General features: G+C 39.5%; 2 protein-coding genes across 5 annotated transcripts; one reads left to right on the top strand and one right to left on the bottom strand.

The window, feature by feature from the left end:
* The first annotated feature begins 1721 nt into the window (after positions 1 to 1721).
* stard7 (StAR-related lipid transfer (START) domain containing 7) lies at positions 1722 to 7343 on the top strand. 4 transcript variants are annotated; one of them, XM_023269994.3, is made up of 9 exons: positions 1722 to 2027; positions 2371 to 2830; positions 3074 to 3237; positions 3337 to 3386; positions 4013 to 4123; positions 4305 to 4387; positions 4499 to 4598; positions 4699 to 4783; positions 5043 to 7343. In XM_023269994.3, the coding sequence occupies exons 2-9, from the start codon at positions 2376 to 2378 to the stop codon at positions 5219 to 5221; spliced, it is 1227 nt and encodes a 408-aa protein (XP_023125762.2). In that variant the 5' UTR covers positions 1722 to 2027; positions 2371 to 2375; the 3' UTR covers positions 5222 to 7343. The 4 variants fall into 4 exon arrangements, with proteins under 4 accessions (XP_023125762.2, XP_023125763.2, XP_023125760.2 ...); XM_023269995.3 differs by having other exon boundaries at positions 2332 to 2830; XM_023269992.3 differs by having other exon boundaries at positions 1722 to 2035.
* A 6012-nt stretch (positions 7344 to 13355) lies between these two features.
* drg1 (developmentally regulated GTP binding protein 1) lies at positions 13356 to 20696 on the bottom strand. The gene is made up of 9 exons (XM_023269980.3): positions 20516 to 20696; positions 19276 to 19399; positions 18448 to 18623; positions 18287 to 18356; positions 17601 to 17770; positions 16952 to 17082; positions 15807 to 15974; positions 15581 to 15703; positions 13356 to 13739 (listed from the first exon to the last, which is right to left on the bottom strand). Exons 1-9 carry the CDS (start codon positions 20552 to 20554, stop codon positions 13640 to 13642), a joined length of 1101 nt encoding a protein of 366 aa, XP_023125748.1. The 5' UTR covers positions 20555 to 20696; the 3' UTR covers positions 13356 to 13639.
* Positions 20697 to 22359: the final 1663 nt, after the last annotated feature.

Here is a 22359-nt window from a genome sequence, read left to right as displayed (position 1 = left end):
TCATTTAATAGTAAATGACGGTTAATTGTTGCAGCTCCAATGTGTAAAATTCCGTTCTGCTCTTCCAAACCACACCCAGATTCTCTTGTGCACCCATTTTCAGCTTACTTTTCAAACTTTGAACAAAGAATGCAGAAATGAATCAGATTTCCAGGACTCTGGATTTATGTAACACTCTCATCCTCTGTATGGTTAAACATTGCCACCTGGTGTACATTACTTCAATAACATATTGATTATAAGGCTTTCCTTCTCTGCTGATTCCACTGTCAATGTTATAATCCCTCTTCCAGCTCCTGCCTTTCTTTCTCCTTCCTCTTTTCTTTCTTCTCCCTTCTTCTCCCTGTCTTTGTCATCTGTCTCTTTTGTATTTCTGTCTCTCTCTCCTTGTCTTGTCCCTCTGTCTCCCTCTCTTTGTGTCTGTTGGTCTCTGCATCTGTCTGTCTCCCTTGTCTCACTCACCTGTCTGCACCTTGCTGATTGCAGTAATGCACATCAGCTGCACTAATTAGTTCACTCTGTTCACCTGTTCTCTACTTCACCTAATGCTATTTAAGCTCTGTGCTTTCATTCACCCCCTGCTGGATCATTGACTCATGTTCTGTCACAGACTCTGTTTCCCTCCTTGGATTTAGTTCTTTCTGGTTTTGTTTTCCATTTTCTGTATTGGTTTAGTTAGTTTTTGTTAAAATAAAGACCTGTTTCTGTTGCCACCTGTCTGACTTATCTGTGTCTGCGCCCCCCCGGTGTGTTCAGCTCCACGCTGCTGTCTCTGATCTGCTCCACCAACAGGCTCCGGAACTCTTTTGTCCCCCATCAGACTGTACAAATCATCACTGAATGGTCAGGAGGGGTCTCAGTCACAGTCAGGATCACATTAGGACCAATGTGACTGTAAAATGTCATGCATGTTATGTAGTTTTATGCATTTGTTGTCTTAATACCTGTCAAAGTCATTTTAAATCACGGTGCCTCTAAATGTGCAAATACTGTATATTGACCTTCAAAATTTTAATCGCCCCCTGGGGACAAATAAAGTTTTCTGAATCTGAATACATTTAATATATCTATAGATTTTAAAATTACAAGTGTTTTTTATAGTATTGTGCAGCAATTATATACTAACCTTTAATGTTGATGTTACTAACCTGCCTGTCTTGTCTGTTATTTCTTGCATTTTAATAAGCTGCTGAACACTTGAATTTCCTTCGGGATTAATAAAGTATCTATCTATCTATCTATCTATCTATCTATCTATCTATCTATCTATCTATCTATCTATCTATCTATCTATCTATCTATCTATCTATCTATCTATCTATTTATCTATCTATCTATCTATCTAGGAATTTGAATTAACGCCCCGTTTCCTAGTGACAACAACAAAGTAATTCAAGGGCTTCTGGGGACTAATTACTTTTAAACTGTCAAATATTACCAATGCATAAACAAGCAATCAATAAAAACCTACACATTATTCGAGCCAAATGATTTATTTTTAAGCAATGTGACTAGATGCTCTCTGATGAAGTCGTGCCTTCCTTCAGGTCTCTCCATGTCAGACACACGTGTTGAGTCCTTGCTTAACACCAGTGACTTTGGTTTGTAACGGATCCGCTGGAGGGCGACTCTGACTTCCTCTTCCTCTGGACGGTTTCTTCCCACCATAAACACCGATCCAGGACTAGATTTGTAATCTAGCTTCTCCCCTTAAACTACCGCAGCTCACTGGAGCAGCTGGGACGCAAAATCTGATCCCAGTTCATGGAAGAAACTGGAACGATGGGGGGGAGAAGCTAAAAGCTGGACAACCGCCCCTGCTGGCGCCTGAGCTACTACGCTAAAGACTGACGGCGGCTCGGACCAATCAAAATTGAGCTAGAAAGACCAACATCCAATTAGCAGCTGAGTTATTGTCTGTAAGGCGGGGTTTGCGAGTGGGCGTGCGAGTCAGTAGGAAGAGGAGGTCAAATACACTGCAAGAGTTTGAAAAACGTGAGGCCGCTGTGTCCAGGAAAGATACAAAGGTAGACAGGTACAGTGTGAGCAAAGAGTTCACAGTGCGGTTATTAGAGTTTGGGTTTAGAAACGTCATTAGCGGTGTCGGGGTGGTGTGCACGTTAGCTTGTCCGAAGAGAGGCAACGGTAGCTAACATTAGCTAACGCGTGGAGCCTCGACTACTAGCATAAGAGCAGCAGTAAAGTTGTCATTTACTCACTAAAAGTCAGCTTTATTATCTACGTAGAGGTAATGCATGGTGTTTCCTCGCAGGACATTAGCTTTGGCTGCGGAGTTCGTTAGCTAACCTTGCCGCTGTTGCACTTTGCTAGGTGTTATTGTGTCTTTAAGGACTTGTGTCACGGTCACAGCTGTCATGTTTCACTCCGTGCCCCGTCGGCCGATCTGCGACATCGGAGTGAACACAATGAGGCTCCAGAGCAGCAGGTCGCTCAGACGAGCCGTGGAGGAGGGCAGAGGGAGGCTGGAGAAGGTCCCCTGGCTGGACCGGAGCGTGGGCCTGCTGCTGTCCTGGCTCCAGAGGGCAGGTGTGGGTGCCAGCGAGGCCGCGGGTTCTGGCCAAAAAAGGAAGGGCTTGCTGTCCATTTTTGCGGACCACTGTAGCTTTGTGACCGGCCAGAGGCTCCGACGTGCCTGCCAGATCGGCGAACTTTACTCAAACCTGTACTCCGAGCGAACCAGGTGGACCCTGGTCGGCAACATATGGCGCAGGTTTCAGAACAAGCACGCCCCCAGTGGGAGGCTTGTGGCGGCCCTGGTTGGTGTCTTCATGTGGGACAATGAGAAGATTCAAGATGAGGAGATGCACAGGTTGGAAATCTTCCATTAAATTCACATATAGATGTATTTATGCTTCAACATACAGCTGGGTGACAATTTAGGCATATCAGAGACAGAAACACAAAGTCTCAGAAGAATTGTGTTTATTCTCTGCTGCAATCTTTGACATTCTTCTAGTGGCTCAACACTTTTGTCACCCATTTGTATGCACACTTTCATCTGTAAAGTCAGCTGTGCATTATGCTAAACCCGTGCATCTCTTTTCTTTTACAGATGTGGACTTGAGCTGGAGGCTCTGGAGTCAGTCAAACGTCTAAGTTCATCTTCAGGAACTGTAGCGGGACAACCAGAAGGCGGCTGGGAGGTCGTGATGGAGAAGAAAGACTTCAGAGTGTGGAAGCGACCTATTCCCAACAGTCATCTTTACGAATACAGAGGTCTGCCAAGTCACACGTGCAACCATATTATCGAACATTCTCTCAGTTTGTGTGATTTGTCTGAAGAGTCTTCCTCTTTTATTTGTGTTTTACTTGCAGTATTGGGCTCCTACAACGATGTCACACCAAGACAGTTCTTCAATGTACAGGTACAAACTCCTTAAATCTTACTGCATGCAACTTGGACTATGTTAGGTGAAGAAATTAAGTGAAGCTGATTACTTACAATAAGAAACGATCAGGTGTTTACAGTAGCTATATTATATAGTACGTCACATCACAGTTTAGGGTGTCCCAATACATAAATAGCAAAAAATGACAGGTTGTATGCAAACCAGCACGTTTTTACGGACATCCTGACCCACAGTTTTCTGCACAGTTATGTCATGGTGTCCCACAAGAGAGTAAACAAGCTTGGGCCGCCAAGAGCGAAATATTACGACAGTATGTATGAGTGGTATGTACTTGAAGTAAAAAGACAAAGTATGCAACTTGGAATGTGTCCTTTGTTCCCAGCCAGGAATTTTGGTGTGCTTCAGTGTCTTCAGACCCACAGGGAAACTTTGTATTACTAAAATGAAATTGCAGTTGTATCAGTATACTGTTTGTATTGTCAGTGATATAGCTGGGTACATTCGAGTTTTTGTCATGGATTGTGTTATGTAATATTTGTGGTAGTTTGTTAAATGCTCTCCTTGCCCAGCTGCCCTTCCTTGATGTATTTAGCACTCAAACAACTGTGCTATTTTGATGTCTGCCTTTCCCTTTCCCCCAGTTGGACACAGAGTACAGGAAGAAGTGGGACTCTCTAGTTATCAAGCTTGAAGTGGTGGACAGAGATGCCAATACAGGCTCTGAAGTTGTGCACTGGGCTACACACTTTCCTGTGAGTTTGATTGCAAGAGGCTGTTAGTCTCGTGACTGTGTGTTAACAGGGCACTTTTCATTTTTTTTTTTGTTTTGTTATACAACAAGATATGAGTGACCTTGGATTGCCATGTGGCCGGGAACAGTTTGCATTTCAAACTGTCAGCTGTTATTCAATCTGGTTTAATCTCCTTTCGCAGTACCCCATGTATTCAAGGGACTATGTGTATGTGCGCCGCTATGATGTGGACGTCGACAATAACTTGATGATCTTGGTGTCCAGGTATGTGCTTTTGGAGTAAAATATGACAGCATTTTTGCATATTTTAGCAACACAAGCGTACTAAATGCTGTATGCATCTTTGTTGTGTGTGATTGTTGATCTGTTGTGCAGAGCTGTGCAGCATCCTCGAGTCCCAGAGACCCAGGAATTTGTGAGGGTTAATTCGTACCGGTCAAAGATGGTCATTCGCCCTCACAGGTCCTTTGACGAGGTTTGTGGTGAATGTAATGCTACACAAATGATTTAGATTTCATCCAATGTTTTGTGTGTTGAAGCCTCTGATTTTGGTTTTGTTTTGTTTTTTGACACAGAATGGATTTGATTACCTGCTGACCTACAGTGATGACCCTCAGACTGTCTTTCCCCGATACTGTGTGAGCTGGATGGTGTCAAGTGGTAAGTCTATCTATCTATCTATCTATCTATCTATCTATCTATCTATCTATCTATCTATCTATCTATCTATCTATCTATCTATCTATCTATCTATCTATCTATCTATCTATCTATCTATCTATCTATCTATCTATCTATCTATCTATCTATCTATGTCACCTTAAACGTCACACTTGAGGCTAGAGCCTGTAAATGTTACACATACATTCAGATTTCTGTGCATTTTTATTATTATTGAATACATTTGTTTCCTTGTCAGGTATGCCAGATTTTCTGGATAAGCTGCACACTGCTGCTTTGCGGGCGAAGAACCTGGAAGTGGGGATTCACGACTACGCAGGCGTCATCAAATCCAGCGACACCAACCGGCAGTCGAGCCAGGAGCGCCTCACTGGAGAAAACACACATTCAGGTGGTTCTGGGCAGATCTATGCCTGAGATGGATATTTTTATTTAAAACCTGGGGTTTTGTTTGTGTGTTTCACTTGCACTTGAGTCCAAATCAAACCCTCCAACCCTACATATTAGGGGTACAGTACATGAACTGAAAATGAAGGTTGCAGCTCACATTTAAAGACTCCTGTCCATCCGTGGTTGTACTGGTTCTTGGTGAGATGTCACAAGAACAATGGACTGTGTTGTTGACAGCATTACTGTCCTCTGGAAAAGATGTTGCCATGGAAATCGTAACCCAGACTGCTGGTTTTGGCACCATTGTCGCTCAGCCAGCAAATGCCATGTGACATTATGTTTCCCTCTTTGGTAATGACAAATATCCTGCAAACTTTATTAAGATCGAGCCAAATTTCCTAACTGTAGTGATGCTTCTGCCAAAGCACTGTTTCTTCTCATTTTTACAGTCTATGGCTTGTCTTCCGTTGTTTGACTAAGTTTAACTCTACACCCTGTTCTGACCACCAGTGGCCACATGACTGTATTAGTGTCGTTGGTGTGATCACAGCGAGACACGGAAATGCTCTTGTGCGTTTGATATAAAACGGTAACTATGACTGGCTTCTGGTGGACATCATTGAAATTAAATTTATGCACTGACAGATGAGGACCTGAGGCCTATGGGGGAAAAGCTTTGTAACAGGTTTTCTTCATTTCGTGGATTTAAAGCAAGTAGTTTCCTGTTTGCTCGCAGCACGAGTGATGTCTATGACTGGATGGGGTGTATTAACAAAGGAAAAAAAAAAAAAAAAAAAACACCATTACTGGAAAAAATGTCCACAGAATGTTTTAAAAATAATTTAAAAAATAGGGCTTCTTCTTTGTGCTTTGGGGATGCCGTAGGGTTCAGACTGTGTCTCACCGTGTTTATGCGAGTGTTGGAAGCTGCCAGCCTTCTGAAGATGAACCAGTCCTTCAGCATTAGGGGCATAGTGTCTTATAACAACCATGTAAATCCTCAGATAGAATGGTACTAATGTGCTTCTAGCAAGGCAATCATACAGAGACACGCTCTAACAAACCAGTGCCCTCTACAGTAACGTGGAGTAGTCATGCCACTTGAAATCCATTCACATTTCATAGGAGTTTAAAAAATGAAGTTGTCCCATCTCAGCATACAGATTATTTTGTTATTCTGGTGTTCATCAAAGTAACTTTTGGAGTTCAGGGTGTTTGTGTTTTCTCTGTGTTACTGCAGATCTTGTGCATTCATAAAGCCTGAGTACTGAAAATCTCTGTTTTATGAGTATCTCCATCTCTGTAACATTGTTCTCCTGAATTGTGATTCTGCAGTCAGTTATTTTTTAATGTGAGTCCTGCTGAAACTCCGCAGAATTCATCCTTCCAAGTTACCCTTGTTGCATTTCTAATTAACTGTACCCTGCAGGTGTTATGAATGTACAAAAAACACCACATGCTGTGGACATGGCCTGATAAAGTACAGTGTTTACAGCCTGACAGACTGGCGCAAATATCCTAAAATTGTTTGTGTTAAAAAAACTCACCTTGTACTAGATTTTAATGTCATAAATTCTGTAGATGGTACATCTGACTGAATCAGCTGTTTCAGAATTAGCATGGTGGGTTCCACTTTTGTGAAAGAGGTCCCATGTATGAGCATTTGTATATCCCCTTGTGTCAAATATATAATTCTACCCTGTAGTAAATGGCAGTGTATGATAGCAGATACTGTCGATATGTTGAAAATGTAAGGGAAGAAGTGAAATGCTTGTTTTTGATATTTATCACATACTGTCAAATAAAAACTGTGAAACTTTAAAGATCATAATAACCCTATGAAACATGCCATATTTGCTAACGTTTAGCTTGTGTGCGAATGTAACATTTTAATGCTCTGTCATTTGTGGACACCTGCGTGCCACCTGCAGCAGTCTAAATGAGTTGTCACATTATCATTCTGTGTTGTCTTTCTGCAGGCAGTTTAACATTTGTTGTGATTAGCGACCTCATGTGAATTATTTTAGGAACAGAAAAAAAGGATTGTGTGGATATGAGCTGGTGCAGTTGTGACTCGTATGATTTTTAAAATGTCTGCAGCAGGAGAGCGATTAATCGGATCCAATAAACAGATCTTCATGTGTCTTCAGACTGCTCTTATCTGTGACCTCGTCCTGCTGGAGGAAATGGGTGATTAGCTTTGTGTTAGTGCCAGAACAGACAGCGTAGTCCAGACTAATGGGATAAACTGTAAACCCCATACGTGTTCTCTGTCTGCACACACACACACACACACACACACACACACACAAACGCTCCACGGTTTAATGAAAGCACTAACTGACTGATCAGCTTTGACAATAACCCCACCATGTCTCAAATCTATACTTATACATCCACTGTTAATAGTGTACAACATGCTGATTATCATAGTAGACTTTTTATTTTTAGCAGCAAATCTGTAAGAATAATTTACTGTAGTCCCTTTTTCACAGCAGACATCTCGACTTGTGCAGGTGTGTAAATACTGGCTGCATTCCACATATAAGGGGTGGCTCTACGTTTGTCCTCGCTGCTTCGCTATCGTGGCTATTCTCACGTAGCCAGACCTTTATCACAAGTTACTGATACTAATACTGGATGTGTCCTGTGAAAACGTTCTTGACATGACTGCCAATTAAATTTCACAGAGAGCACAAGATTTATTATTTATGTCTTCCAGCTGACAGTGGCTGCTTCATTGTGTATCGACAGTATTTGCAATAGTGTACATGCTGTTTCAAAGTCACTTCTAGAGTGAATACAAGAAAAACTTGTCATATTTTTTTTTTTTGTAAGTTGGATTTTTCAGTCCCTTTAGATAGTTGTCACCCACATAGTTGCCATCACACACACTAAAGCTTATTTGATTCCCACCGGGTTTGTGGTGTATATATATAAAAAAAATAATTTGGGCCCCATGCAGACCCCAGCCAGACTGTGCATCTTTTATTTATGTATGTTTGTGTTACGTTGCTCTTGTGATGACTGCTTCAGTTGCATTGTGGTTCATTTCAATTCAGGAGTTCTTACACTAATATTGTAAGCAATACACGTCAGTAATCATCAATAGTAATTTCATTGTTTCTTTCATATTTGCATCTGTAGACGACACACGTTTTAGGAAAATATACATTTAGAGGATATGGACAGGTACAGAAATGTGACACAGATTAAATACTACTGGAGTCCAGCTGGACCCCAAGTGTACAGATTGAGTAGGTTTTGCCACGTGTACTGATGAGAGTTAATGTGGACTGAATCTTGCTTGTGGTTTTATGTTGATAAACTTCCACTTTATTGTACCTTTAGAGGTGTTTCTGTGCTGATGTGACAGAAATTTGTGCCTCGAACTCTGGGTTACTGTGATCTGATTTCTACTTTATGACACTCACTTTGATCAGACAATCATTTTAACATGCCAGACAAGGTGAAAGCTGTAAATAATATAATCAATAATGTCATAATTTAATTCCATAATGGCTGAATTAGCTGCTTCTGCTTAATGGTTTTGGCAGTGAGTACGTTGCCTCACTGTCTCCTTGTCATGGCTTCTTAGTGAGACATTTGAGTAGAATAAAACCAACGTTAATGTTCTTAGTAGCGCCTTATCTTTTTCTGGCAAGCTGTTCTTTTGATAAACTGCATTTGAATTAGAAATAGCACACCAACTTATTATTCACAGTGAGTGCAGTGGCATCGATTATTTGAAGTCTGGCTCATAGTGATTTTAAGATTACATTTCAGAAAGGGTACATTTTTCTGGGAATATGAATGATACTACAAATACATGTATAAATATTTATTTAGAATGAAACCCATTGATTCAGTCCACGGCTGTTGGTGTCCTTGATTGCCGTAATGGTCTTTATGACTTTTAAACCCAATATTTTATAGTGTTTTATCATCCAAGACCTGCTGCACATCAAGTTTTGGCTAAAAAAACGGAACTGATTAAAATAGGAGTCGTAAAGAAAGGAGGAGTCTGTTTTCACACTTAGAATTTATTGCTTTGGTGCATTAGTCATGGTCACACAACACAGACTGAATTTCAAATAAGCAGGCGAGCTTCAGCGTAGAAACCAGAGTAATATCATTTCATCATCAAGAACATAAACCGAGTCTGAAACACGTCGGCTGGTATGTTTCATGGTTTGATTTACAGATGTGTGAGGTGTCCTAACAGTCGACACATTGTTTTAAAATATGACCTTCTGCCGCCAGAAATTACGAGACGCAGTTAAAAGTCACTGAGCACTTACTGTAATTGATTGTTTCCACAAATCTGCCACACTTTGACCATTCAGCTTGTGGAAAATGACAGCTTTATTAGGATGTCTTTCTGTCTTTTTAATGTTCGCACTTCATTCGACATGGAATGTATTTATTTTCTACTGCTAGTAAAACACACACACAGGATGTTTAGATGATGTTTACTGGTCATAGTCCGCACATATTAGAGCACATTATGAGATAAAACAACGTGAATTACAAGAAAAACTAAGTCAGAGAAATTAGAAATGCTCATATGAGAATAATTAAAATGACTGTGATTCTCCCTTGATTTTGTTTATACCATTTACCATCTTTCTTCAAATACTTTAAGATTTATTGCTCTGTTTTCGTCTTCATTTCATTTACAGTTTAGAATTTAACCATGCAGAAACCCAAAAATGGAGGTCTGAACAGCTGATAGTGCCCACAAGACTCCAAGGTGCTTGGCACAACCATGAACAGAAGATGCACTGCATGGTTAGATCAAGCACAATGGGGTCCTGGGCAAAGACGAAAAAATCCTCAGATCACAGGTTGAGCTCAGCACAAGACATCCAAGAGACCTGCAACCTTATTCATTTAAGTGATAAGTTAGGGGGGAAACAAGTAAGATGGACTGTATCTTTCTGTCTTTTATCAGAAACAAAACTCATAAAACTCCTAAAAGAAATACAACAATCATTTTTCAAGTTCTTGTTGAAGGACGGTCCCACACTTCATCGGCATCCGCAGTGTAAAATTTGAAAAACTCCAAAAGACGTTGGACGGGATCCAAGCTTATAGATTTAAAATAATGTACAGTTGCTTACACGATGAGTAGTTGCAGTAAAGAACATCTGCAGAATAATTAAACAAAAAAAGATTAGTCATAGGTCATGCTCACTGCGGAGAAAAGAGGCTACACCCTTCCTGCGCACAAACTGCGTCAAACCCCACCCTCTCGCCTTTCACGCCCGACTCCAACAGACTCAACTGAGAAAGAAAATCTAAAAATTTTACCACCATTATGGCAAAACCTCAACATTTTCAAAGATTTACAGGAGGCCTGAGAACTGGTGGCTCAATTAAATTAGTTTTCTCATCAGTCTATCTATTGGGCATCCTCCAAGTAATCAATGGAAACAGTTCGGTTGATCTTGTTAAGAACTGCAGCATCTCATAGAGTCTAGAAGCATAAATTTTACTTGTAATTCACTAAAAACCAGCCGTAGTGTCCCTGGACACCAGTGAACTCAAGACTAGCTATATCGCTGCTGTCCATCTGAGGACATTCATCATCTCCTCAGCGTAAAGACTTGACCACTTCTGACATTTTTCATCCTAACCGAGTTAACGGTCACTGAGTGCAATGTCAAGAGCCATGATACCATCGAGCTAAGAGAGCCGCTTCTCCCAAACGTTTGACAATCTTGTTACCTTCTCCAGTGTCTCTTTCAGCTCCCCAGGGACATCTTACTAAAATGAGAAAGCATTGGGACGATAATCAACTTAGAGCTCAGGCAACTGGTGCACTTTGTGTGATGGAGTGACAACGTGATGCATATTAATGCAACAAAGAGAGACCTGCATCTGTAGCGACCAAATGGCACGAAAATGGGAGTAGTTTGGGTGAAAACGGTGGGTGGTGGCGCTGAAATTGACTTCTATTTTTCAGGACAATGAGGATGTTTTAAAGGGATGATGAGATGGTTTTTATGAAGCGATGGTTGTGATACATTATTTTGCTTTCTTACCTTGTTTTCTGTTTTTTTCTTTCTTCAGAGTTGTTCACCACAATTGAAATCTTTGAAGATTTGCTGTCAAATCGACTATGAACCTTTGTGATTTTGGAATATAACTAAGAATCTGACTGAAAAAGTATCTGATTTAAAGCAAAAAATTCCATCAAATCTTCTTGAGACTTAAGGTCACACTGGCTAAGTTAACAAACTATTTTTAAAAAATCTAAAAAAATATCAGATTTAGGTTTAACTTACTTTAAATTTTACTGAAAACCTCCTGCTGATTTGTTTGGGAAGTCCCTTCTACACTTCTGGTCTTCCCAAGAAACCCACCTTTCCATCCGCTGGCCTCAAAGTCGATGCAGGCGGCTGAGGGCGAAGAAGATGACTGGGTGTTCTGAGCTGTGTCTTGGGGTCTTCCAGCTTGCTCTACTGGAGACAGACTGTCCTGACTGCGTCCTCAGCACCCTTCAAGTCCACATCTCCTGCCCCTCCTTCCAGCTAGGAGGGGTTGGCGATGTTCTCTTGGGATAGGTGCACTGGCAAGGAGGACTTGGTCAGGCTGGGATTGGACGTGGGTTGGGGAGTTTGGGGGGGCCACCGGTTCCGCATTTCATAAATATTAATACAGAGTCCTCCCTCTCCAAATGGGTAGATTCTTTAATTTTGTTAGAGGGGGAAGTGCTTTATTCACTTAATGGCTTTTATTAGTGCCCGGTCTTCAACTCTTTCATTAGCTAAAGTGCTGCTATAATTTACAGGGTAAAAGGGGGTGGGGAAGAGGCGGCGTCTGAGCAGGGTTGATCCTGCTGCTGCTGCTGCTGGACAGGCAGGCATCACCCTCAACCACTGCAGCTTTTACTAAAAAGCAGCAGAAGAAACTGTAGTCCGCAGCATCAGATACACTCGAGATAGCGTCCTTATCGAACCAGAAGTGTTGGAAGTGTTGTGGGCATGTTGCACGTTGACTTTTATAAATCCATTATCTTGGATCTTCATGCAAATCTAAGCTGTTCAGAATTAAATGCTGTAGTAATCAATAATATTTGATTGATAATAGTTTGGACAGTTAAATGGTTGCTTACATATGAGTGGAAAAAGATATTTTGGTCATGCAAAGTGTTTTTCTCTCTACGATCCCACTAGATTTGACTAACCACAGATCATTTATTGAGATAATCTTTCATTGCTATTACATATCTTGTGATTTCATTTTTTTCCAATAAATGCAGCGACACAAGACTGCAAGAGTTCAGGTTTTAGTGATAGAAGTGATAGATTGTACTGCTCAGAAGATGTTTAGCATGTTAAATTGCTTTTCTTTTCCCGTTACTGACACATTTTATATATGTATACTAGATGATTACATGCTAAATACACTAAAATTGTCTTTTTTCTAAAAATAACCTCATTGCATGTGCTTTGAACCAACTGCATACATCCCCTGAACAGAAATCAACTGAATCATGCAGAGCTTTGTCCTTTGGTTTGATGTAGTGCTTTATTCTTCATATTTCCAGCGTGACTGCATCATACTACAGTCTATACACTGCATTTGTGTGTGCACTGGCGCCATCCTCTGCAATCGCCGACACAAAATGGCCCCTACGCTGCATGCAGCCTGCAACATACCGACATTAGATGATGCTAGCTTCCAGAAGTGCACCCGGCTCCGATAAAATGCTCTTTATTTTGCTCTGTGGAGTCTTGTTAGTTGTGAACAGCTGGCATCTGATGACCCCAGACTGCATCCGAGTGAATGAACTGATTAACCTGAGTGGCCGTCCCCACCAGAGAGAGGGAGCGGGCCACCAGCCTGAATAACTGCCCTCATCATCAATGTCACATAAATCACTTAGCCGGACAGTGCTTTTTTCCCCTCTATCTCTGAGCCAGACTGAAACGTTTGTAGTAAAGCTGCTGCTGCTGCTGCTGGTTTCTGAAGATCAAACTGTGACGGATTCAAAGATGTGACTATTCAAGTCAAGGATTTTCTGACGCTTTAATCTCCAACCAAACGATATAAATACTGGATGAAAAATGTGCCTAACTACTCTTTGTTCATTTGGACACTTCAAATAAATCTATTTATAGACAGAGGAAAAAAAAGACAAGAATGACCAAAGTGAGATTCCATTCTGTTTTTATTGTACAGTTGTTTTTTAGGTTTTAATGCAAGCCTTAACCGATATTCAATATGAACTATTCATGGTGTTAAGTACTGTAGGTTCTTTTAAGACAGACACTTGTATTTGTGCCGCTGATTTTAAATTAAAGCAAAAAAAGAAAGAAAAAAAAAAGAAATTGGAATCACATGACACAGATGCTCTGGGGGACATGTTTGGTGGATAACTGAGCAACTGTACAGAACACTTTGTGATGCACAGGCCATGCAGTGAATTAAGACCCTTTACTTTTTCACCAGCTGGATAACATCTTCATCCTCCAACACATGGTCCTTGCCCACCTTTTGAGGGTTGTGCTTCACGGATGAGCCCCACACGAGTGCGCTGAAAGTAGAAGAGTTAAAGAATTATTGAAGTCGTTGCTCATGGTTCAAGAAAATCAGCAGGATATGTGTCATTAATGATCTCAGAACAAAAGAGAAAAACTGACCGAGTTGATCATGCCAAAATCCTACTATTCACTCACTGCTGTAACAACAATGGCTCCGCTATAAAGTAACCTACAGGGTACAGTGACATCCTTTAGGTACAAAGGCTGTCTAATTGCATGTGTCACTGTTTGACCCGTCTGTTCCCTTGAGGCTGGGTAATGTTCAGCAGCACTAACATACAAACTGATTGATGATCCTGTCGTACCCATTTGGAGATGGTGGTGCAACACATCTCAGATCCAAAAAGTCTCCAGTTGTGTGGTGTATTTTCCACACAAAGGGGGCAATATCTCTGATTGAAGTGACTGTCATGTTGCAAACAATTTGATGACAGGTTGTCATTTCTTTCAGAAAAAGAAAATGGAATCCTGAAACAAATGTGATGAAATAACGAAGTTGAGGATGAAATTGGGAAGTAATTTTTGTATGAAGTTTGCATTCAGTTTACCGATAAAAACTATTCATGGCATTAATTCTGAAAGCAGCTTGATTTTATTTTTATTGAATGAAGCATTTGCACAAAACCTTTTTGAGATGGTTTTTCAAAAAATTCCGTGTATTTCTTTATAATAGTTCAGATATACAGAAAGATGTTTTAATTTCAGGCAAGAATTAAAAAAAGTAATTTCCTCGTGTACGAATTAGAAAATCTATTAAAAGAAAAAATAGGTGGGAATATGTGAGGAGGATAAAAGAAATGTTTTTCAAAATAAGAACTTGTGTGAATTTATTTATTCAGATGTCAAATTTTTCCTTATTGGGATTTTTTTTTTATCTTTAATGTGCAATAAATAGATATCACATTAAAACTGTTCATCACTCAGTTTCCCAATTCAAACATTTTCTCACTAAGAGGCAGTTAAAGGGTATTAAATGCAGGATCTATATACCTACACAAATATACTATGAACTGTGCTTATTTTTGACTCGTTAAAATCTATTATTGCTTTTATTATATGACCACCATATAAACCCTGATGGCAAAAATGTCGTCCCACATCCATAAGAGAAGTATTACTGTACATTCAGAAGCACGTGTCCAACTAAAGTCTACAATCAACTAAAGTTAAAAACAAAAAGTTATTGAGCTACAAAACGGCCACAGTGATACAGCTCTACTTAAATATCTATAAAAGCCTAATCATAAATAACTACTCTTTGGCTTAATATGTTAAACAATGATTTGCTTTCATGGACGATGTGACAACCAAACTGTGACTGTTAGAATACAATGAAAACTAAGAATGTTCACCAAAAACACTGGTTTTAAAGCTAGTTATTAATATTTTATGTTGCGTTTAAGACTTATGACATCTTGTAAAACTAGTACAGTCTGGCAGTGTTTTGATCTAAGGTTGTAAGAAGGCTGTGTAAAATAAACTGGCATGTAAACCCTTGGCCAGAACAACACTAACCACATTCAGCACAGGCATGTGGATGTTGATCTGCAAGAAAAGGAGACTTCTTGTACTATCACTGCCAAAGTAAGCCTCCCTTGGCAAACCAATACGACATTGTTACACCCGCACTGTAATACTCTTCAGTCTGAAAAGATAACACAGCTCATTTCTGCAATAAATGCTCAAAATATGCTCCCTAATTAAGACACAAGTGCTAAAAAAAAATTTGCTCTTTTTCATTGAGCAGTGAACAAGAAAGCACACATGATCAAATCTGTACATTATGAGACATAATTCACTTTAAAGGGTGAAATATTCCAGCTACAGTACTCACTACTTGAATTCTTTGATGAGGTTTTTGTGGATCTTTAAGCAGAAATCCTCAACTGAAGTCCGCTGGTCAGGAAGTACGACAGGAGACGTGTAATCGGGAAGTTGGCCTTTAGGTTTGGTGTAGCTGCAAGTGAACACATCATCTCAGTCACATTTTCCAGCCTGAAAACAAACATTTCATTTTGCAAAAGCCTTTCACCTTCATTTACAAAAAAAGAAACTCTTACATGCGCACAAGCTTTAGGTAGTCCCACATCCTCTCCAGCAAGTCATCAAAGTTCCAGCGGTGGTGGGCTGAGATGGGAACGCAGTGAGGAACCTTGTAGATGATGTCAAGCTCCTCGATGGAGATCTGGTCAATTTTGTTGAGCACATAAATGCATGGGATGTAGACTCTGTTGAGACCAGGACACAGTCTGTTAGCGGCTGGTGTTTCAAGCTTCTACTGTTTAACTACATGTAAGCTGATTCCGAGTTGTCAGATAGAACTACCTCTACCATTTTCTTATTTTTCTTTACTTGTCAGATAAGGCAAACAAAGGTTAACACAGAATATTAAATTAAGCAGAAAAAAATCTCATTTAAGCCACTATGAACCTACTTGGATTTAACAAGTTTCTGTTAAAAGATGTCAAATTTTCCAAAAAGTTCATATATTTTGAGTTGGTAAATAAATCAGGTGAAGGTTTTGTGTCTTAACAGGAACTCTAGCCATGTTTTTGCTGTATATGTGCTATACATATTAAGTGATTTTAACCAAGTGTAAAATCTGTGTCCTAGTGTTTTTTGCATTTGTTCAGGCGTATGTCATCAAACACGTGCGCAAAGGCACAGAAAGTGACTCTGTGGATGCTTTACTTTGCAGTGATAAAGAGCTAATTTGGGGCATTTATTTCCTTTATGAGAGTTTGACTTATTTCTACATATTAGTGTACAATATGCTCTCTTCTTTCTTCCTGGTATCTTCCAAGAGAATGCACAGAACAGTTCTATGTTCCCTATGAAAACTTTTTCCTCTACAGCTGCACAGAAGGTTGTGGTTACCATGTCTCGTGTCATGCAATAAAATATCTTGGGGTGTGTCTTCCTTGTTCGCTATAGAACACAAGACAGAATCAGACCTGCTAATTATGCCCACTCTACATATCTTTCATTAAATATTTGTTCAGTTTTTAATATTTAGCTACACGGAGGTATTGCACTTTACTGCGTTTTTACATTAGCGTGGCCCGACGCCGTCTGACACACAAGGAGCATTTTTACACGTATCCGCATTGGTGTAGTGGGAATTCGCTTGAGATCTCAGATTCCACCAGGCCACACCCACCGGGAATGACTAAGGAAGGCCCATTCTGGCACTTCAGCAGCTTACCGATTTCCCTCCACCACATCAATGAGGTCATCAGCTGTGGAGTCGCTGCGCAGAGTGATGTCGGCGTTGTGGATCTTGTACTCAGCCAGGATGCTCTTCACTGTTTCAGCATCCAGCTCACTTTGTGCACACTAGAGAGAGAGCAAGAGAGAGCGGGAGGACAATCAACATGAGACACAGAATGAAAACGAAAATATTTTATGCACTCATGAATAATTTTCACACCGTACAATTTATATGATGCTTCTAGCACAGCTAGAATGTACAATGGCACAGAGCCAGTGGCCATTATGGTATTTATTAAATAAATACTCTGCAGACGGGCAGGAAAATGGCCATCTTCTAAATGCACTGACAATCAACTAAATATACCCCTCACAACAAATTCCAGCCTGTCAAAATAATGACAGTATTACAAGACATCCCTTAACTGTCTGTCAACGTTTTATGATGCAGTCAACACATACTGCCACTAAAACCAAATAGAAACTCTTATTAGCATAGAATTCCAGGCTGTATGGACATTTCCATCAACATGGATGGATATACAGTATGTCTGGGCATGTGAGGACAGTTTTCTAGTCTGGCAACCTCTGGATTCCCTTATTCATTTCAGAGACTGAGCTTAGGGTGAAGGTGTGAGACGTACCGTGGCAGTAAAGTTGATGCCTCCTTTGTCCTTTTTCTTAAAGCCGATGTTGGGTGGTTGCTTGTTGAGTCGGATGCCAAAGCCCTCCAGCTCGTGTTCTATTAGCTTCTTATGACCAAGAGGCTTCAACACATCGAGCACAATCAGGATCAGATTGCAGGTTCGAGCCACTAAGTTGTGGAGATAGACAGAGGAGCGAGATAAGAGCACTGGATGCAGCAGCAGGTGAAGGAATCCCATAACTTCTATACAGTATGTATGCAGTGTGAAATCTGCTACAGAATAATGATTGTGAATATTTGTTTTTCTCTACTTCCACTTAAGCAAGCAGTTGTTTGGCACAGTGTCCCTGTTTGTTAAACCTTGCAGGAAATCACTTCAAAAAAATCAGGAACATGTAACAGCACACAGTAATGATGTAGAAAAGCTGCAAAATGCATCATATAACATAATGTTTTAGGTCATTAGTGCAAAAGAATGTCCCTCTGCAAGCCATTGATTTGAGCATTGTAATATCTAGAAGTAGTTTCTGACTGGCAAAAAACGATGAGTCAAACCACTGCATTTAAATCAATAAGGGAAAATGAAATTATAATAGCATTGCTTTTTGTGTTATGTTATCATTTTATTTTGTCAATGAAAATCCCTTTCAGTCTCAGCAGAAACCTTAGTGGTAACATATTTACCTGCGATGACCTGTCTGCCTCTGCCTTTGCCATCCTTGGCTCCCTCGATGATTCCTGGCAGATCCAGGAGCTGAGAAGAAAGAAAATAATCAACCCTCTGAAATGACCGTACAGCAGCACAAACATTTCTTAGATATCGAACAAAGAAGAAATTCTTGTACCTGAATTTTGGCACCTTTATACCGAATGACTCCAGGTACTGTTGTAAGAGTGGTGAATTCGTAGGCAGCTACCTCAGAATACACACCCGCAAGGTTACTGAGCAGCGTGGACTTTCCTACTGAAGGAAAACCGACGAAGCCGATACGAGCATCACCGGTCTTTGCAACATCAAAACCTACAAGTCAGGAAAAAGATCAAAGAAACTCATATCAAATCTAAGATCCATTATGATGCTTTACCCAAATTTAAAGACCAGAACAGAACATTCCTATACACTAAGCTGTACAGTCACAAACTATTTTTGAGAGGAATGGTTTTCTTTTTGTATATGAACATGTTAGTTTCTTGTCACTAAATGTACCATTGCAAGTTAAAGCAGCTGAACATAAAAAAACTGATCCGTAGCTTTAAATTAAAAGTACAAAATTTGAAAACCAAACTATATTATATTGAATTTCCTCAACCAAAAATTATGTTTACTTGTTAAATTTTTCTTAGATTTGTTTTTTGGATTTTTGTTACTCCTGCCAAGCTAATTAGATCTTTAACTGTAACAATAACCATAAGGGCAAAAATTAAAACAGATTGTATTCAACATTAAAAAAGTAACTTTGTGGGAAAAAATTAAATGTAAAATACATCTTAAAAGAGCATTTCCTATTTTAGTGACACAATTATTGCACAAATATTGACCAAACTGTCAAAAATGAATACTGTTTAAGGAGGATATCCCTCACATTGTGTGTAAAGCATGTGCTATACAGGGCAAAAAGCACATGCGTGACATAAAGCACAGCTCAGAACAGTAAGCAGCATCATGATTGTACCTTCTCCTGTTCCACCACCACTGCCTCCCTTTGGTGTGATGAGCTCCCTCCTCAGCTTGGCAAGACGAGCTTTGAGCAGACCCAAGTGGTGAGCTGTGGCCTTGTTCCTCTGTGTCCTGGCCATCTACAATAAAGAGCAACACCCGTTTGCATGACAGTTTAGTAATAACAAGTGAACTGCTTTAAACTGCCAGACTGTTATCTCCATGCAACAGCCTTCAAGAATTAAAGCAGATATTCATGTAAAGTTTTATGTGGGTCAAGGTAAATTGTGTCATTGTGAGATTACTACAATAACAGTACTTGATCACAAGCTGATATTACTAAGACATTAAATTTCTCTAATTCCAAAAAGCTGTTGTATTAATGCTACAAGTCTGCTTAACTATCATGCCTTTGTGTTGCACAGTTTTTACTTGAAGTCAACTTAAGAGTCAGGCCGTCTAAAAATGTATTTATTTTGTTTTAAATCACTGCTGTACCTCAAAGTACCTTTTCTTACTAATACTAATATTAGTGCTGAATGATATGAGAGAACTACATACTTATAATTTTTCTAACATTGCAGTTACTTCCCACGTGCATTTAGTACATTTCTAAATGCCATGGGAGACAGAACAATGATCATAAAAGCTATAATCATTGTTGCAAATTGCAGTTTAATTTGAAATCGGTTAAATGTTCAAGCCCACTAATTATTTCAAAGACTTGGCACTTTATAACGGCAATAAAAATTATCCATAGAAGAAGAAGCAGGGATGTCGCATGAAGACACAAAACAAGTGATAGTTATTTGTGTGAATTCCTTAAGCACAATTGCTTTCCTATATATTAGACTTAGATGAAGATCAGATTACAATATGAACAACTAATGCTAAAAAACAAGTCATTCTAAGAAGTTTTCTACTCTTGCAGTTGTTTAGTTGTTTGTTTTAGAAAGTGGCAGGAAATGGTAAATAAATATTATTATTTGCCAGCTTGGTTGCCACACAGCTAGCCGTCTCTGCTTCAGTCCTACGGATGCCGACACCCGTTACACTCTCTAATTTGACTCATAAGCCATATACAAATCAAATAAATAACTGTTTGATACACGGTGTCATCTGTCAACGTACATAACAGAAATATTAGGTGTAAAACGAGGCCCGGCTGTGGGATACGTGTGCCAGCGCTAACGGCTAGCGGTTAGCTAAAACGTGTCTGATTCATTGGGTTGGCCTGAGCTCTATTTTCACCTTACCTCATTTTCAATCTCTGCTATTTTGGCGATTATACTCATGGTGGCGGCGGCTCTGGTGTACACTTCACGTTACGGTGAGAAACTGAAACGATTTTTACATGAAAGTTGGCAAAGTTAGAGGCTTTTAGCATGCACAACCACACAAATGCGGCTGTGCGCGGCTTCGCGAGAAATCTCGCGAGAACACCGATGGACTGTTAGCTCACGCGCCCCGAGCGAGGACTGACAGGAGACGAGTCGTGAAAATGGAGGGAAGTGCAGCAGCTGTCTGCAGAAAGTCTTACATAATATGCGTTTCTGTGTTTGCGACGTGTATTTTAGTGGTGCAATCTCATAAAGTCAACGACATTAAAGTAAGTATTGCACCAAAGTACAGCCTCAATATTTCCACTCTATAGTACTTTAGCGTCAACTGCATTTCTTAGGCAAACATTGTTCTTACTTTACTTGAGTTTGATATGTACAATCACTAGTTACTCTTCAAGTGAAAGATTTTGCATGGAAAAAATCCTTATACAACACAGTATTTTGTTAAAGATTAAGTTGTAGGTGCACAAACTTCTTTACTTGTACTCAGCAAGCAGGAAACATTGCCAACATATTGAATATCATTACCTATAAGTTTTTATACTGTCTTAAACCTAACGTTTAATGAACGTTTTGTGGCTCTTTATCATTTCAAGTAATCTTCCTATGAGGTTGAAAGTGAACTAAAATAAAACATTTAAACATTCTGAGGATTTTTGGAGGTTGTTGTCAAATTCTGTTACATGATGACAAAGTAAATACTAACATTCAACAAATGTTTTCAAGATAGAATGTTCTCTATAAAACGTTTTGGTAATATGACATATTAACAAAAGTGAAACATTCTGCCTGTAACATTCTGAGAAAGTTTTGAGGATGTTGCTGTTAAGAATTAAAACCTTCCCAAAATTTTACATAATAACAAAGAAAATGTTTTAAGAACATTACCTTTAAGATGAACATTCTGGGAGCTAAAATAAAACTTCCTGCTGACAATATTACTAGAACTAATATAACTAGAACTTAAAACTCAAAAACTTCTGCAAATGAGTCTTGACCACTGAGAATTGCTCATCACAGGTTTTAGATGTCTTTGAGTTTTAAGTATTTGCTCCAAAGACGTATCTTTCCTCTTTACTTTTTGAGTGGATTCATTTACGTAAAACATCCAAGAAATTAGATGTATCAGATTTATCATTCCCCCTTAGGATGAGAACATAGCATTGGACTATGTTCCTGTATCTAACAGTAAAGACTGTTTGGACACTGACCATTCAATCATATTTTTCATGTCAGATGTTAGAACAAAAGATTTTTTTTGCTGATTATACTTCCGTCTATTGACTTTAGGGGGATATCTTAAGGCGCAACTTTCACTTCCTTCTCATTTCTCTTAAACAAACTGAATGTTTATTTCTCTAACGAAGCATTTAGACCTAACATCTTTTAGCGAACGCAATACAACTTATCATCAACAGTTACAGCTTCCTAAATGACCATAAGATCAAATCAGTGTTTCTCTAGAAGAAAACAGACATGAATAACCTTAAAACCTTGATGAAAAAGTATTTACTGAGGGACTGTTTTGTTCATTTTTGCAGGTGTACCAACTGAGTGAGGCTGTGAAATGGTCCACTGTAGAACATGGTAAGTCTCCTACAGTCTACTTCATCATGCCTGCAAGTTAGCATCGAGGGCACAATTTACCCTGAATATACACGTCATGAAAACCTATTGGTTGATCAGCAGGAAAATAAGAAAGGCTGCCATGCCAGATTTAATGAAACATGATGTGGACCATGACATATGCAGTCACA

This window comes from Amphiprion ocellaris, chromosome 17 (assembly GCF_022539595.1).
Source record: "Amphiprion ocellaris isolate individual 3 ecotype Okinawa chromosome 17, ASM2253959v1, whole genome shotgun sequence".
Lineage (NCBI taxonomy): Eukaryota > Metazoa > Chordata > Actinopteri > Pomacentridae > Amphiprion > Amphiprion ocellaris.
Note: the sequence above shows the minus strand (reverse complement) of the source record. Positions and strands in the feature narration are given on the sequence as shown.

What these genes read in the sequence shown, in the direction of transcription:
- stard7 (XM_023269994.3), top strand. Translation starts at nt 2,376, where the DNA reads ATGTTTCACTCCGTGCCCCGTCGGCCGATCTGCGACATCGGAGTGAAC. An exon ending in CAAGATGAGGAGATGCACAG is followed by an intron (nt 2,831 to 3,073) that starts GTTGGAAATCTT and finishes TTTCTTTTACAG; the next exon opens with ATGTGGACTTGAGCTGGAGG. An exon ending in GAGCTGGATGGTGTCAAGTG is followed by an intron (nt 4,784 to 5,042) that starts GTAAGTCTATCT and finishes TTTCCTTGTCAG; the next exon opens with GTATGCCAGATTTTCTGGAT.
- drg1 (XM_023269980.3), bottom strand. Translation starts at nt 20,554, where the DNA reads ATGAGTATAATCGCCAAAATAGCAGAGATTGAAAATGAG. An exon ending in ATAAAGGTGCCAAAATTCAG is followed by an intron (nt 18,357 to 18,447) that starts GTACAAGAATTT and finishes CTTTCTTCTCAG; the next exon opens with CTCCTGGATCTGCCAGGAAT. An exon ending in CTCATCAAAGAATTCAAGTA is followed by an intron (nt 13,740 to 15,580) that starts GTGAGTACTGTA and finishes TTCTACTTTCAG; the next exon opens with CGCACTCGTGTGGGGCTCAT.